At 37.0% G+C, this 14,968-nt stretch overlaps 1 protein-coding gene across 3 annotated transcripts in view; it reads right to left on the reverse strand.

The window, feature by feature from the left end:
• ROCK2 (Rho associated coiled-coil containing protein kinase 2) overlaps positions 1–14,968 on the reverse strand; it is a 106,799-nt gene that overhangs the window by 23,483 nt on the left and 68,348 nt on the right. For 2 of the 3 annotated variants that reach the window (XM_059835865.1, XM_059835864.1), the window contains exons 6-16: positions 13,429–13,573; positions 7,761–7,899; positions 5,975–6,066; positions 5,010–5,169; positions 4,356–4,419; positions 2,478–2,557; positions 2,068–2,116; positions 1,181–1,316; positions 960–1,051; positions 457–703; positions 20–126 (exon numbers count right to left, since the gene is read on the reverse strand). In XM_059835865.1, coding sequence (XP_059691848.1) covers positions 20–126; positions 457–703; positions 960–1,051; positions 1,181–1,316; positions 2,068–2,116; positions 2,478–2,557; positions 4,356–4,419; positions 5,010–5,169; positions 5,975–6,066; positions 7,761–7,899; positions 13,429–13,573 — 1,311 coding nt within the window. Of the gene's footprint in view, positions 1–19; positions 127–456; positions 704–959; positions 1,052–1,180; positions 1,317–2,067; positions 2,117–2,477; positions 2,558–4,186; positions 4,199–4,355; positions 4,420–5,009; positions 5,170–5,974; positions 6,067–7,760; positions 7,900–13,428; positions 13,574–14,968 lie in introns of all 3 variants that reach the window. The other variant, XM_059835863.1, reaches the window with a different exon arrangement.

Here is a 14,968-nt window from a genome sequence, read left to right on the forward strand (position 1 = left end):
CACTTAGAAATGCTGTTACCTTTTCTAAATCTGTAAGTTTTTCCTGCAATTGTCTCTTCTCCATTTCCAGTTTGGCTAATGAACTCTTTCCATTTTTTACTTCTTCTTCGAGGCTAGATATTCGACCTAAAAATGACCAAAACATCAATAAGGCTGGGCAGTGTGTGAAAAAAGAATGTACTTTATCTACTTAAGAGATAAATTTTTTCAAATGTAACAGTTTCTAATTCTGACTATTAAGAACATCTCCCTTTGGGGCGATTTTAAAAGTTATCAATAACATTTTATAAATGTTATCACATATTTTCTCTTAAATGTGTGTCCACGCTTACATAACATTGCATAGAACAGCACACTAATTTGAGCTTCAGATTGTGACTAGATAACCTCACCAAAACCTATTTTTATTTCTGAAACAAGAAGCAAGGTTAAACTTCAGAAGATTTGCAGAAGTACCTTGTAAATCACTGATAATCTCTGATCCATGACTTCGATCTCTCCTTTCTGATTCTAGAGCTGACTGAAGATTGAGAAAGTCCTTCTCCAGTTTGAGTTTCGCATTCTCTAGCAGGCAGTTCTTATCTTGTAGTTCTCTATTATTAGCTTCCAACTGCTGGATTTGCTTTGTGCTTTCTGTCTGGTTCTTCCTTAACCTGGCTGCAGTATCAGACTCTGACCGCAGCAAGGAATTGGCTTCATCCAACTAAAGATTGATAAAAACATACTTCAGAAACAATTAAAATATAACAACTACCATTTCTACTACAGAATTTCTACTACTAGATTTTATGGATTAAAGAAATAAAAAGGAGTGTATTTTAAGGTTACTTTTGAACACCAAAGCATGACAAGTAAGAACAGCTTTTAAACTTCCATTACACATTTCAATTCCCTCCACTACTAACAAAATCTGTACTTCAAACAGCTATTATTTTAAAATATATATAAAGTTGGCATGCCTGTCTTTGTAGTTGATTGATTTTCTCATTGGATATTTGAGAGTTCTGATTCCTCTTTTTTAAATCTTCAAGCTGGTCTTTCAAACTGTTAACTATAACAAAAACAATTCAACATTGTTAATTACTGTCACGAAAAAGCTTAAATTTGAACTATAATTAATTTATTTTATCTTTTAAAAGCCCACATCAAAACGGAACCCTTCAAGTATGGTTCAACGTACCCTCATTTTCCAAATTGCGTTTCTTATCTGCTTCATGTTCTGCTTTTCTCTGGTATTCTGTGTTCTTATGCTGAAGAAGAGCCTTCTCTCTTTCTAACTGTCTGACTGCAGACTCTACATTCTTCCTTGAAGTTATCTGGATATATTTTAAAAAAACACCACTAATTACATACAGAAGAGTTGTATTCTTTAAATGATATAAAGACAGCTCACGCACTCCATTTAGTTTGTAATGGAGAAAGACACAGTCTAGTTGCCTGCCAGAAACACAGCGTATCAGAACACGTAGTCAAATCCAGCCCAGGACAGCTATGGACAGGAGCTTTTACAATTTAAAGACTGTTTGATCTTTTGGATTTGACGAATCTGGTAAATCTGCCTAGCAGCCACTCCAGAAGCACAGAAACATACGTGTAATGTAAAGACTTGACATGCAACTGGATGAGCAATATATTAAGTTGTACACATCCACTAAAGATATGATAAATTTGTAGTAGCACTAAGGTGCAAAGCTGGGCAAGAAATAGGGTCCTTTTACCGACACTGTTTGAACGATGCAAAGAACGGGCTTCCTCTTCTAGCAACATTACTCTCACATCTTTAATTTTTAGAATCGTACATAGGATATTTATATCACGCTGTCCTCCAAATTAAAAACACAGTAAAAAACTTAATTCTGGAAACAAACATGTAGTTGTAGTACAGAAATCATAATGAAAATATTTTAGCAGTGACAGCAATTTCATGCTTGTAAATATCAAGAAATTAACTGGTATTACTTGCTATAAATACACAGCTACTCAAAAGTAATTTGCTGTTTCCTAAGGAAAAAAGCCACACACAAATGTTAAAGTTCTAATTCCAGTAAGAAATAACTATGGACTTACCTCTTCATCTAGCTCTTTCACTATCTTCTCTAAACGAGTATTAGTAGACCTGAAGACATTTGAAAAATATTTTTAAACCTTGATGATTATACAGAAATTAGAATGTTTGGATGTTTCTCATTAATTTTAGGTAAGATACTCTATTTTCAGCTATCACTTGAAACTTCAAGAACTGAAGAAATCACTCAAAAAATAGAGAGATTCTTATGGAGAGTTAAGGCAAAAAAAAAAAAAAAAGAAACAGAACAGTAGTCACAGGAGTAGCAAGAATTAAGCCAGCAATTTACAGTGAGGTCTGCTTGCAGGGTCAGGAATCCCCAAAGTGGATTAAAATGCTTTTAAGCATTCAAAAACAAAATGTGTAACAAAACTTTTGTATAAACATAGAAAACATGTCAAAACAGTCTCACCTGTACTTCTGTTCTAGTTCATCTTTGGCTTGTAATTCGTTACTGAGCTGTTCTTCTAGCTTGCTTAGTTTTTTCTGAAACTGTGTAAAATGTCAAAAAAGCATGGCCCACATAAAAATGCTATCACATAAAACAAGTGTAATTCAATTAAATAAGAAAAAAAGGGAAAGCGAGGAAAATTAATTCAATCTTCCACTATATTATTTTAAAACCATCACTAGAAGGTTACATCTTTACAAGGTATTAATCCTGATGATTTTAAAGATACAGATCCATAGCAACAAAATTTGCTGCATGCTACATTAAACCTAACCATCACAGAATTATGTGCCACAGATTGTGAGTCATAAAATTTATGTGGGCAAAGAATATTGTTACTGGTTCTTTGTTGTACTCTCTCTCTGTAGACAGAGACTTTCCACTGCAGCAGAATTTTTGGGATAATCTTTTCTAAATAACATTAAAAAATGAAAAGGGGGCACATGACCAAATTGGACAATATTCAGAGAATATTACTAAGCATGCTCAATGACCTCACAGAAAGAAGAATTTCCTAAGTCTAACACGTACAGAAGCTAACAAACACTTTTCAGGTATGGGAATGCTTTGTTTTGCTTACTAAAATATTAAAAAGAAATCGTGAGTCAAGTACCCAAATAATTCATGAAATAAATTATAAATAATAAATTTTGGATTTGTCTCATGTCTTCAGGCTTTCAAATGTATTTATTTTCCTCCCTTCCCCCTCCTCCTCTACCCCCAAACATGAAATGTAAAAATGTGGTTTTCTAAAACACTTTGTAATTGTTACAATTGGAAGATTGCCAGAACAGGGACACTGAAAAGGACATCAAAACCGGAGATTCATTGCTTGAGAAAATACAAATAAAAAAAGTTGTCAGAAGTGAAATGCAAAATTTTACCAACTACATTTACTATCACAACATAAAGCAAATATCACAAATGTGACACTATGTATTTTAAACAGCGTAGCATTTCTTTTTAAAAGGAAAACTCTAAAACTATTAATCTATTCAGCAATGTCTAAAATTATTCATCTATTCAGCAATGACAGGAAGGAATGAAGTGGAGTCTAATAAAAATTTGCATTTAAATTTATGCTGGTCAATACATAATGCATTTCCTTTACTTATTTTTTAAACTTTGAAAAGGAGTTTTAAGTTTTAAGAAATGTTAACAATGTACTATCTACACTTGAATAATACAAATGTTTAAGTAACATAATGAAGTAAGTACATGAAAATTCCATAGCATTCTCCTGTCAAATTCAATTGTCAATCTTCAAAAGCTGGATAAACATGCTCCATGCACTCACTTCAACTGAGAGCATGATTTAAACATTCCTTTATCACAGGTGATAATTCACTTTTCCGAACTCTGAATAAATCAGTCATGAATCACTGAGGCAAGTGTGGAGCCAAAAATTCACAGCCTTCCCAGGAGTGATGCTGTTTGTGGCAAACAGAGGCTTACACATTTGTTTTCCAAACAAATTCTAAATGCCAAAAGAATTCGAGAAACATCTGTATTCATTCATCTTTATACTATAGTACCTTAATGCTTGAGTACAACTGTTTCAAAATACAACTGGTTTACTGTTAACAATTTGGTGAATAAACATTGAAGATATTCACAGAAGTTATAAACAAATTTTTTTATTGCTTTCATAATTCAAATAATATACTTACTTCCTTGCTGTCCTGTAAATAGAAAATATCATTTTTATTGAGGATCATTAAAAGACAAAAAGGCCACCACAAAATTACTTGAAAACTTATTTTAGACTTTGCCTTTTCTTAACAGACTTAACAAAATTAGTTAATCATACCATTAATACTTACAAAAAAAGACACTAACCTCATTTTTACTAGATTGCACAGATTCATTTTCTCTGCAAGACTGAGAGGAGTCACTTAGCAACCTGTCAAAAACAAAAACAAATCCCTCCAGCTCTTATTCAAGTTTTCAACAACTCTGGCAACCTTGCCAATCAACTAATTTTCATCAATTCTCTCAAGTCTTAATTTGTCCTACGCTACTCTCAGAATGAAGCTTGTTTTACTTCAAATCTTTCTGATTTGAATTTTTGCTTAACATGTGTTTTCAATTCCACAGCAGCTTATAATTTTCTAATTAATACAATTATTTAAGTATTCAAGTTGAGTCCTAGCAAGCTATTATCTTATGTAAACTTTTTTCTAAAGCTACTAATAAAAAACCATTTGAGAACTAAGTTACAAACTTATCAGTATTTTAACCCTAAAAGATTTTTTTAAGAGACTATATAATTTTGTGCATATAAAAATACTGTGCTTAATCAGAGTTATCAAAATAACCAAAGTAGTAGCAAATTATATATTCTACTTAAACTCCACATTTTGTATCTTCACAATTGGACTTAAATGAGTATAATACAATGAATACATTATGTATCTAGAGGGAAAAAAAGGATAGGATATAAGAAAAACTTGCAGGTGTATTTCTAAAAATGCATATTGAAGTACCACATACAAATTGTCTCTATAGTAGGTAAATCCTATAAAAGGCAGCTGGTTTCCCACGAAGGCTTTGGGGATTGGAAAGGTTTCCACGTCTCCCTTGTCATCCTCAATGTCATCAAAATTACTGCTATCTATGTCACTGCTAAGCTCAGGAACAACAGGAGCTGCAGCTATAAAAAGGGGAGAAAAGATCAACTTCACTCTAAGATGCAGCCACTTGCTATATACTAGTATCTCTATAATGTTAAAAAGACTATATTCTAAAGTTGTCCTGCTAGTTAAATATGTATTAACCATGCAGCAGATCTATAAATATTACTGTGAAGAGTTTTTTTCTAGAGAAATCTATTTTTACATTAATTGCCTAACGCACAGAAAAGCTAATGCGCAAAATGTGTTTGCTAAGGTAATCACATTTGAGACTAGAACTCTAAATACAATCATCATTTTAAGAAACTTTAGTGAATATATGACTTTAGAAGTTACCATCAAGCTCATGATCTGAACTGACAAACTTCGGCTTTTGCCTAAAGCTACCAAGTTCACAATGCCTTAAACAAAAAGCAGTAAAACTGACAAGACTGCTGTCAAACTACCCTCTTAACTACAGAAAGTTAAAAGAAACCAAAAAACCCCAAAACCAAACAAACCAAAAAAACCCAAAACAAAACAACAAAAGCCACAAAGAAACAGAACCTAACATGCATTCTTTTTAGTTAGAATTCGGAAACATCCAGTTCTGTTGTTCGAAACGGAAATCTATACATTGAAAGCACGATAAAAGTGAGGATCATTCCAGGAGGAAAAATGTGTATTTCTTAACCCTTATTGGTAGAGTTTTTATAATACAAATTATAAATATGGAAGTTTAAGCAATATTCTTGATAGATAGAAAATACTTAAACCTAAAGTTTTTTCAATTTCTACTACTGCAAATACTGAATAAAAACAGAACTTTTAAGCTAATTTACTTACTCTCTCGAATGTTGTCCCAGTTCCACTGATCACTCTTGAAGAAAGGGTGATGCTTTATTTCTTCGACCCCATTTCTCCCAAGTCGCACATCCCTAAACATAGCAATTAAGCCAAACTCAGATTAGGAAAAATAACACTTGTTTTTTGTAAATTAAATTCTGACTTGCTTATAAGCAGCAAAGAAACTTTCAGTAAAGACTGTCTGTGTTAACCACATTAATAGTCAAATAAAAAAAAATTTAAAACCACTAACCACTGATCTGTAGCTTCTTATATAAAATGTACTCTGCTTCTTAGCATGCACTCTCCCTGCAACTGCTAAAATGTCCAGAATTTGGAGTCTGCCACGTGGGGAGTAAAGCAAGAAAGAGAGCACTGAGGCAAAAACTAAGAAAAAAGTAAAAACACAAACAAAACCCCAGCACCCTTGGGGGAAAAAAAACACTGCTGAAGTCTGCCAAACCACATGACGAACCTTAAGACACAAGTGAAGGACAGTCTAACTTACTGCACAGAACAGTCATTCAAAGCTGGACTGAAAATAAATATTCTAAGAATTCCATCCTCTGACCCGTAACTAACCCTGACACATCTTTTGCTGATATTTGCAGTGAAGTAAATCTTAAGTGCAACAAGAAACTTTTAGTTTGACAAGAATAAGTTTCTCTTAAAACTATCTACAAGAACAGGACATAAAAACAATGCATATAAAAGAACTAATAAATGATAGGGTCGATGCTTTTCCTTCTTTAAGTGCTTCAGCAGTGATCACGCATACGGAAAGAAGGCATCTGTTTCAAATAAATCACTCAAGCACTGTATTAAATATAAACAGGAAGACAGACACACGTAGTGGAAGTACACCTCGTTGCATTTACATTATTAAATTCTACTCATATTTTCTCTCTACCCTTCAGCTACTAAGGGTGAAAAACACTGTTAAAGCACATCCTTTCTGAGTAACCACAATCTTGCTCAACAGAGCAAACAATGTCTCTTTGAATGCAAAAAAGCCTTGTAAGACAATTTTTTTCCTAATACCTCATTCGATAAAGGCTAGATGCTCTGCTGTAGCCAAGTTCAGGTGACCATAGGAAAGTGTAAGAAGGCATCATCAATCCAGAGCTAACTATGGACCTACAGCATTCTTTTTTTAAATCGGAGAAATTGAAGAGGTTCTCTGCTTTCTGGAACTTAAGAAAATGTAAGTGTTCAGGTCAAGAACAAGCTTACACAGCTTAATATCAACAAACAGCTCAGTTTCACAAAGGGAGACCTCTAGGATCTATTTATAGCCAAAACAATATCCTTGCTGGTTTGTTAGCTATACTTGTCAATTAATACAACAAAGCAAATGAAAAAAAGTTAAAACATTCTAAGAAAGCTTAAATAAACTCAGTAAATAGATGCTTATTTTCATAAAAGCATTTGCTTTCATTTTTTTAAGTAACACCCGCTTAGATACTGAGCACAACAATTTGGTCCCTGCCTTGGAGCTTACAAATTACTTTCAACCTTACAGGTTTGTTCCTGTATTATACACTGCAAATGGAAGGATTTGTCTGGCACAAATTGTGCTGTTAACAAGAGCTGTCAGAACTGCTCATAGAAATAAAATACAATACCTGGAAAAAACACCCAAAAAGAAAAACTAGAGAGCAGGAGGTTTTGCAGAAGAGATTTGAACAGAGATTAGGAGAAGTAATGGAAGGAATTAATTTTTACAATGTACATGTGCCAATACCATCCAAAATAAAAACAGTACCAGAATAATACATGCACTTACCTATCAGTTAAAAAGGCACAGATAAGGTTCTTTGCATGCTTAGAGATTTCCACATCATCCGGAAAATGTAATGAGTTCTTATGATCCATAATTTTACTGTACGTTCCTACTAGCGAGTCTGCATAAAAAGGAGTATCGCCTGAAAATAAAATAGTAAATTGACTGTGATTTTGAGTTGTGTTCAAGTCATGTAAGTTGAGAAAGACAGAAGATATAAAGAAAAGTCTACAAGCAGTTTTACCTAAAATAGTCTTTAAAAAAAAAATTGGAATGCAGGGTACAAAACAACGTATACCACTAAATATATTCCTCCCCAAAATGCCTGTGTTACAAAACTAAACTGTTTTCCATCCTGCATATCACTAGCAAAATTTTGCCCAGTGAACTACATCTTTTGTTCTACCTGAAAACTATCCCTGTGTTTTCTAATTTACATGACACAGAATCACAGAATCACAGAATCACTAAGGTTGGAAAAGACCTGTAAGATCATCAAGTCCAACCTGGGGGAAAAAAAAAAAAAACAAAAAAAAAAAAACCACCACCCACCACACAACAACAACAAACCACAACACACCAAAAACCACACAGCACCATGCCCATCAAGCTACATCCCACAATGCCACATCCACACGCTCCTTGAATACCTCCAGGGAGGGTGACTCTACCACCTCCCTGGGCAGTCTATTCCAATGTTTCACTACTCTCTCAGTAAAGAACTTTTTCCTAATATCCAGCCTGAACCTCCCCTGGCGCAACTTGAGGCCATTTCCTCTTGTCCTGTCACTAGTCACTTGGGAGAAGAGACCAACACCCACCTCTCTGCAACCCCCTTTCAGGTAGTTGTAGAGAGAGATGAGGTCTCCCCTCAGCCTCCTCTTCTCCAGACTGAACAACCCCAGCTCCCTCAGCCGCTCCTCATAAGACTTGTGTTCCAGACCCCTCACCAGCTTCGTCGCCCTTCTCTGGACACGCTCCAGCACCTCAGTGTCCTTCTTGTAGTGAGGGGCCCAAAACTGAACACAGTATTCGAGGTGCAGCCTCACCAGAGCCGAGTACAGAGGCATGATCACCTCCCTGCTCCTGCTGGCCACACCATTTCTGATACAGGCCAGGATGCCGTTGGCCTTCTTGGCCACCTGGGCACACTGCTGGCTCATATTCAGCCGGGTGTCGATCAACACCCCCAGGTCCTTTTCTGCGGGGGAGCTTTCCAGCCACTCGTCCCCAAGCCTGTAGCGTTGCCTGGGGTTGTTGTGGCCGAAGTGTAGAACCCGGCACTTGGCCTTATTGAACTTCATCCGGTTGGCCTCAGCCCATCGATCCAGCCTGTCCAGATCCCTCTGCAGAGCCTTCCGACCCTCAAGCAGATCAACACTCCCTCCCAACTTGGTGTCGTCTGCAAACTTGCTGAGGGTGCACTCTATCCCCTCATCCAGATCATCAATGAAGACATTAAACAAGACCGGTCCCAAAACTGAGCCCTGGGGGACTCCGCTTGTGACCGGCCGCCAGCTGGATTTCACCCCATTCACTACAACTCTCTGGGCTCGGCCATCCAGCCAGTTTTTTACCCAGCGAAGAGTGTACCTGTCTAAACCACGGGCCGCCAGCTTCTCCAGGAGAATGCTGTGGGGAACAGTGTCAAAGGCTTTGCTGAAGTCCAGGTAGACAACATCCACAGCCTTTCTGTCACCCACTAGGCGGGTCACCTGGTCATAGAAGGAGATCAGGTTGGTCAAGCAGGACCTGCCCTTCATGAACCCGTGCTGGCTTGGCCTGATCCCTTGGTTGTCCTGCACGTGCCCTGTGAGCGCCCTCAAGATGAGCCTCTCCATAACCTTCCCCGGCACCGAGGTCAGGCTGACAGGCCTGTAGTTCCCCGGATCCTCCTTCCGACCCTTCTTGTAGATGGGCGTCACGCTGGCAAGACAGTTGACACCCCCATAGACCCTCATTTTTAAGAGCTTCCGTGGGTAAAACGGACCAAAATTCATTAAAGATTTGCTAATGCACATTTGTCGGAGGGAATCCACCAAAGACCATTTCAGAGGCACATAGGTCTACCCTGCCTACCCCTGGAACTGCCTAAGGCAAGTCAGCTCTGAGCAGAAGCCTTCACAGTGCGTTACTGCACTGTTAAACCCATATTAATACATCTTCTTGACTGATAAATTATATTTGCTTGGGTGCCCATATTAGCATGGGCAGGTGGCTTTTAAAACCGTAGACTTTTCTCACCCGAAGGTTTGCAGCATAGGCTTTAGTTGAGTCCAGTTTCTTTGCAAATATCCTTAGGAAAGGTAAAATTGGGACAACTGAGAAGAATCAGTATCAATAAAGGTAACTGACAACATTCTGAATATATAAACGGTTCAGGTCAGTATTCAGGATTTATGTAAAAGTTGCAGCCTCTTTTCTCACAACTAATCCATAGGTTTAATAGAGAAGGTGAACAAGCAATCGCATGAGCTAGGCTCCTTCCTCCATCCTGCATGCAGGCAGGGATCACCCAGCACAGGCAGGCTTCCAACAAGGTACTGAAAATTTCAAAAGCTACGTACGTGAAAAAAATGTACGAACAGACAAAAAATGACAAAAACCATTCAGCTTTCAAAAAGAATATATAAATGCAATAATCCTACCCTTAGCCTCTTTCTGTCATTTTATGGCAAAAATAAGAAATTAGTAATTACCAGCCTGAATGAAATATCTAGACTTTTAGTAAATTCATTAGGTTGCCTTACCAGTACATTGGAGGGGTGGATGACTGACACTTGCTGCTGCCTCCCTCTTTCCAAACCTTCCCCTTCTCAGTTGGCCTTTGGTCTCAGAAACAGCTTTGATTTAGGCCACACCTCAAAACTGCTTTAAGTCACTGAACTAAAGCAGTGTTAGGATTCATCCTCTGACCAACATTGTAGCTTTTAGTTAAGTGCACAATAAAAAGTAGTACCGTTTTCATTAGTACTGTGTCTACTAAAACCAGAACAGAACACTTTCTGTGCTTCCTTCAGAGCATAAATTTTTAGAAGACCACAGACAGAAACTGATATGTAAACACAAACAAAAATAGATACTTTCTACCACTGTGCGGGATATGGAGAAACTAAGTAAGATTATCAAGAGAAAAACAAGTATGAAAGTCCACAAAGGCTTTTAAAAGCAATTGTTTTTAATGGGATCTTGAAACTCATAAAGCTATTTAAGAACGGAAGTGATAACACTAATGTTGTTTTATGTTACACGTTGTTGAGGGTGAAAAAGAAGAAATCTTCAATAGTCAAAATACCATAGGGTAATAAAGGGATAAGAGTTTAATCAAAGGTCAAAGTTAACCTGTCTCAAATACTCCAAACCATTTTATTGGTGGCTGTCTCTTAACAATATGCATGTGGGAGTAGAAGATCTGTCTTGAATAGTCTCATTATTCCTAGTTCAAAACACACGGGCCAGAAAAGCTACATCGTTATTGAAGAAAAGCTGTATGTTTTTCTAGATGCTTTGTCAACTGAATTTGACCGGAGCCTCAAATACCATGTTTGTAAACAAAGTCATTGAAGGAAACGATGTTGGTGCTGTCAGACAGGAAATCCAGTTGAGATTAGAAAATGACGATTTGAGAACAACAAATAAAAAAATTACAGGGCATAACTATGCCCTATAATTGTAATTACCAGCATAAAGGTGAAGCAGGTTTTAACAATTCAAGAAGACTGCATAGACAGAAAATCACATATCCATTTCAGAGGCAGAAAGAGGCTCAGATTAAAAAAAAAAAAAAAAAAAATAGCGGGAAGAAGGCTTCATGAAAACCACAAAGAAAGAAGATAAGAATTCAGCTGAAAGGGTACAGTGTTAATCACACATAGGATTATGGCATGGCTACAACCAAAACAGAAACAAAATTGTTATTTCACTCCCACCAGAAAAAAGTGTCTGAAAAATCACAGAGTTAATGAAAGTGAAGTTTGCAGTCTAGAGTATACACAAGGAAAAAAAATTATTTTCAGTAGTAAAGGAAAAAAAAGGTAATAAAAATAGCATAGCTTCAAATATTAAAATAAGATACACTTCGGGAGGAAAAATGCATGAGACCTGTGAAATACTAAAAATTTTCTAACACAACTCCGAACTCTAGGAATAACTACACCAAATAAAGCCCTTAAGCTTAGCAACCCATACTGAAACCTCAGAATAAAAACATAGTGTGTTGCACTGAAATGTAGATGGATTTTTGTCCTGATCACAGAATCACAGAATCACTAAGGTTGGAAAAGACTTGTAAGATCATCAAGTCCAACCATTACAAAAAAAACCCCAAAACCAAAACCACCACCACACACCACAACAAACAAACAAAAAAACCCACAAAACCACCCACACCACACAGCACCATGCCCATCAAGCCACGTCCCACAATGCCATGTCCATGAATACCTCCAGGGAGGGTGACTCCACTACCTCCCTGGGCAGTCTATTTCACTGTGTTACCACTCTCTCAGTAAAGAACTTTTTCCTAATATCCAGTCTGTATCTCCCCTGGCACAACTTGAGGCCATTTCCTCTTGTCCTGTCAAGGTCAAGGATCAGGTACAGGCTCTGTCATATAATCTAGCTCCTGCAAAAACTGTACCTTTCCACTTTCATTTCAAAAAAATGTTTTCATTAGAAGGATAAAAAGGGGAGAATACTCCCTCTCAGATACAAGGCGGCGGGGGGGAGGGGAACGAACGAACAAAAAAGCGGCTCTGAGAAAACATTCTGGACAGCTATGTCCAGTATTTTAGTAACTGAAGGATTTATTGCTAAAAGTGTTTATGAGAAACTATTAACTATGAAACACATTTTTTGTAAGTCACAATGCCTTAATTCTGAAAGACACAGAGATTGTAATAGCATCATATATCCAAATATCTTTCTTGGCTCAGGATACCAGAAACATCAGATCTGCAATATTCCCAGAACATGCTGATTTGGATTTTTAATAATTATATGCTCAGTTCCATCCTTCTGTAATCAGTATTTTGCTACAGACTATAATACTGATCGTCACTGTATTTTAAGACGCAGATGACTCATCTCCTTAACAGATTATATTCTATGTTCGTTGCCATAGCAGTCCGGTGTATTTTACTGGAAAATCCTCAACTCAAGCATAAAAGAAAGAATCAAGCCATACTTCCACAGTCATTTTGACCTAACAGAAGCCATTGCTAGTGGCAGGGAATAAAAGGGGGGGGGGGGGAGGAAAAAAAAAAAGGAAAACAAAAGGAAAAAAAAGAAGAAAGAAAAGGCAGGGGGGAAGGCTCTGTCCTGCCCTTCCCACTCCTTTCCCATCTCTGCACCCCTGAGAACTCCACACTGCCCCTGAGGTGGCAGAAGCATGCATGAGATGGTGAGGTAGCTGACCCCAGTTAAAACTATTCTAAGAATTAGTTTTAAGCTGAACCGAGTCAGGGAACTAATCACTGAGCAAGCACGCAAACAGCTGTTGCAGCATAAGAGTGACAGAGAGCAAAGGGAACAGGAATGAAGCAACACCATCAGCCAAAAGTCAGAAGCTGTTAGATAGTGTATTACAACCAGCCCCCTTGCAGCAAAGTACAGCTAAAGGCACACTAAAAACTCAACAATAATCTCATTAGTAGAAGAAATCAATACTTACCAACTAGCATCTCAAAAAGGAAAACTCCTACAGACCACCAGTCACATTCCCGCCCATAATAACCATCACCCCCTTGAGATTTCAAAACTTCGGGCGATATGTAGTCAGGGGTTCCCACAGCTGTATCGCAGCGCACCATACCTGTCTGTGCAACAGTAAGAATTAAAACAGCTCAATTAAAAATACTGCTGAGTCTTTAAACACTTAGTCTATTAGTAGACCAGAAAAACATAAAAAATATAGACCAAAATACTTGGTTTGAGGAATGTGTTTGGAAGTCTCTATTTTTTACTCCAGAAGCAATATGGATTGAAATGACAATTCCCGATAATGTGCTCTCCCCTGCCTATTCCATAGTGTTTTTTCTTGATTACATCTTTCAAAAAATTGACCCATTTTAGTATTTTTACCATTGGTTTCAGTAAGAAGCTAGACACCATATCGGACTGCTCCTTATCTCACTGAATTCAGGGACAAACTTCAGAATTATTTTGACAAGCTATGAGTTCGAGGCCCTGCATAGACAAAACTGTTATGTATCTGCTAATTCAGACAATAAATCAAGTTATAGGTAAATTTTTATAGTCACACCTTGGTTTTTATTTGAAGATGGAAAAAAATTAAAGGAAAAGCTATTTTTAAAGAATAGCAAAGATTTTTTTTTTAAAAAAAGTTATTTTTATTAACATATTAACACAGTTGTATTAAAGGAATGATTCTTCATCCTCTTTGCTTCACACTGAGAGACTAAAAATGCAGGGGCTAAATGACGCAGCAGCATTGTCAGATCTGCCAGCATGCTGGTTCAGACTTAGAAACCTTGTTTCCTTTAATCAAATTCACTGCAGTCATTCCAGAGAGACCAGATGGATGAATGTAATACAATCCTGGATGAAGTTAGAGAAGTACCAAAAATACACTCATCTTTTATTGTCTCTCAAGCTCAAATCTTTTCTAAGTCACCTGACAAAGTTCTTCATGCATTTCGCCATCAGCTTTGGCTGAATATTAATACAGAATACTAGCAGCAACAACTAAAGTCAAAATACATATTTAAAGAAAGGAAGAGAAACATTTTGCTTTGGGAACTGTATTAACATGTAAAAATTTCATATTACAATATAATTAAAAATTACCATATTAGAATATTTATTTTCACACAAAATATGAAGTGTCAAAACCTTTTATTTATGTACTAAACCAGCATCCTGGAAAGTCATGAACTGGCAGGCAAAAACTAAAGTGATAACTAAATACTGCAGAGACCTAAGGAGTACTTCAAACGCCCTCCTGGCAAATGTCTATCATCTTCTACAACTTCATGCTGAAGCTGAAACCTAAAGTAAGTTTTAACTTCTCAGTTAAAGGCTCCTACAGCTATGCGAGAGATAGGCAGTGCAGAATTTTAAAAAAGGCTGTCCACAAGACATAGCATGTTCTCCCAGCTTATGACAACTTGGTGGTGAGGCTGTAGTGTTTCCTAGCATCATTCAGAATTATTATATTGCTGAAGACCAAGCAGTTCAGTTTTCATCCTCAG

The sequence above is a fragment of the Gavia stellata genome, chromosome 2, assembly GCF_030936135.1.
Source record: "Gavia stellata isolate bGavSte3 chromosome 2, bGavSte3.hap2, whole genome shotgun sequence".
In the NCBI taxonomy this organism is placed as follows: Eukaryota; Metazoa; Chordata; class Aves; order Gaviiformes; family Gaviidae; genus Gavia; species Gavia stellata.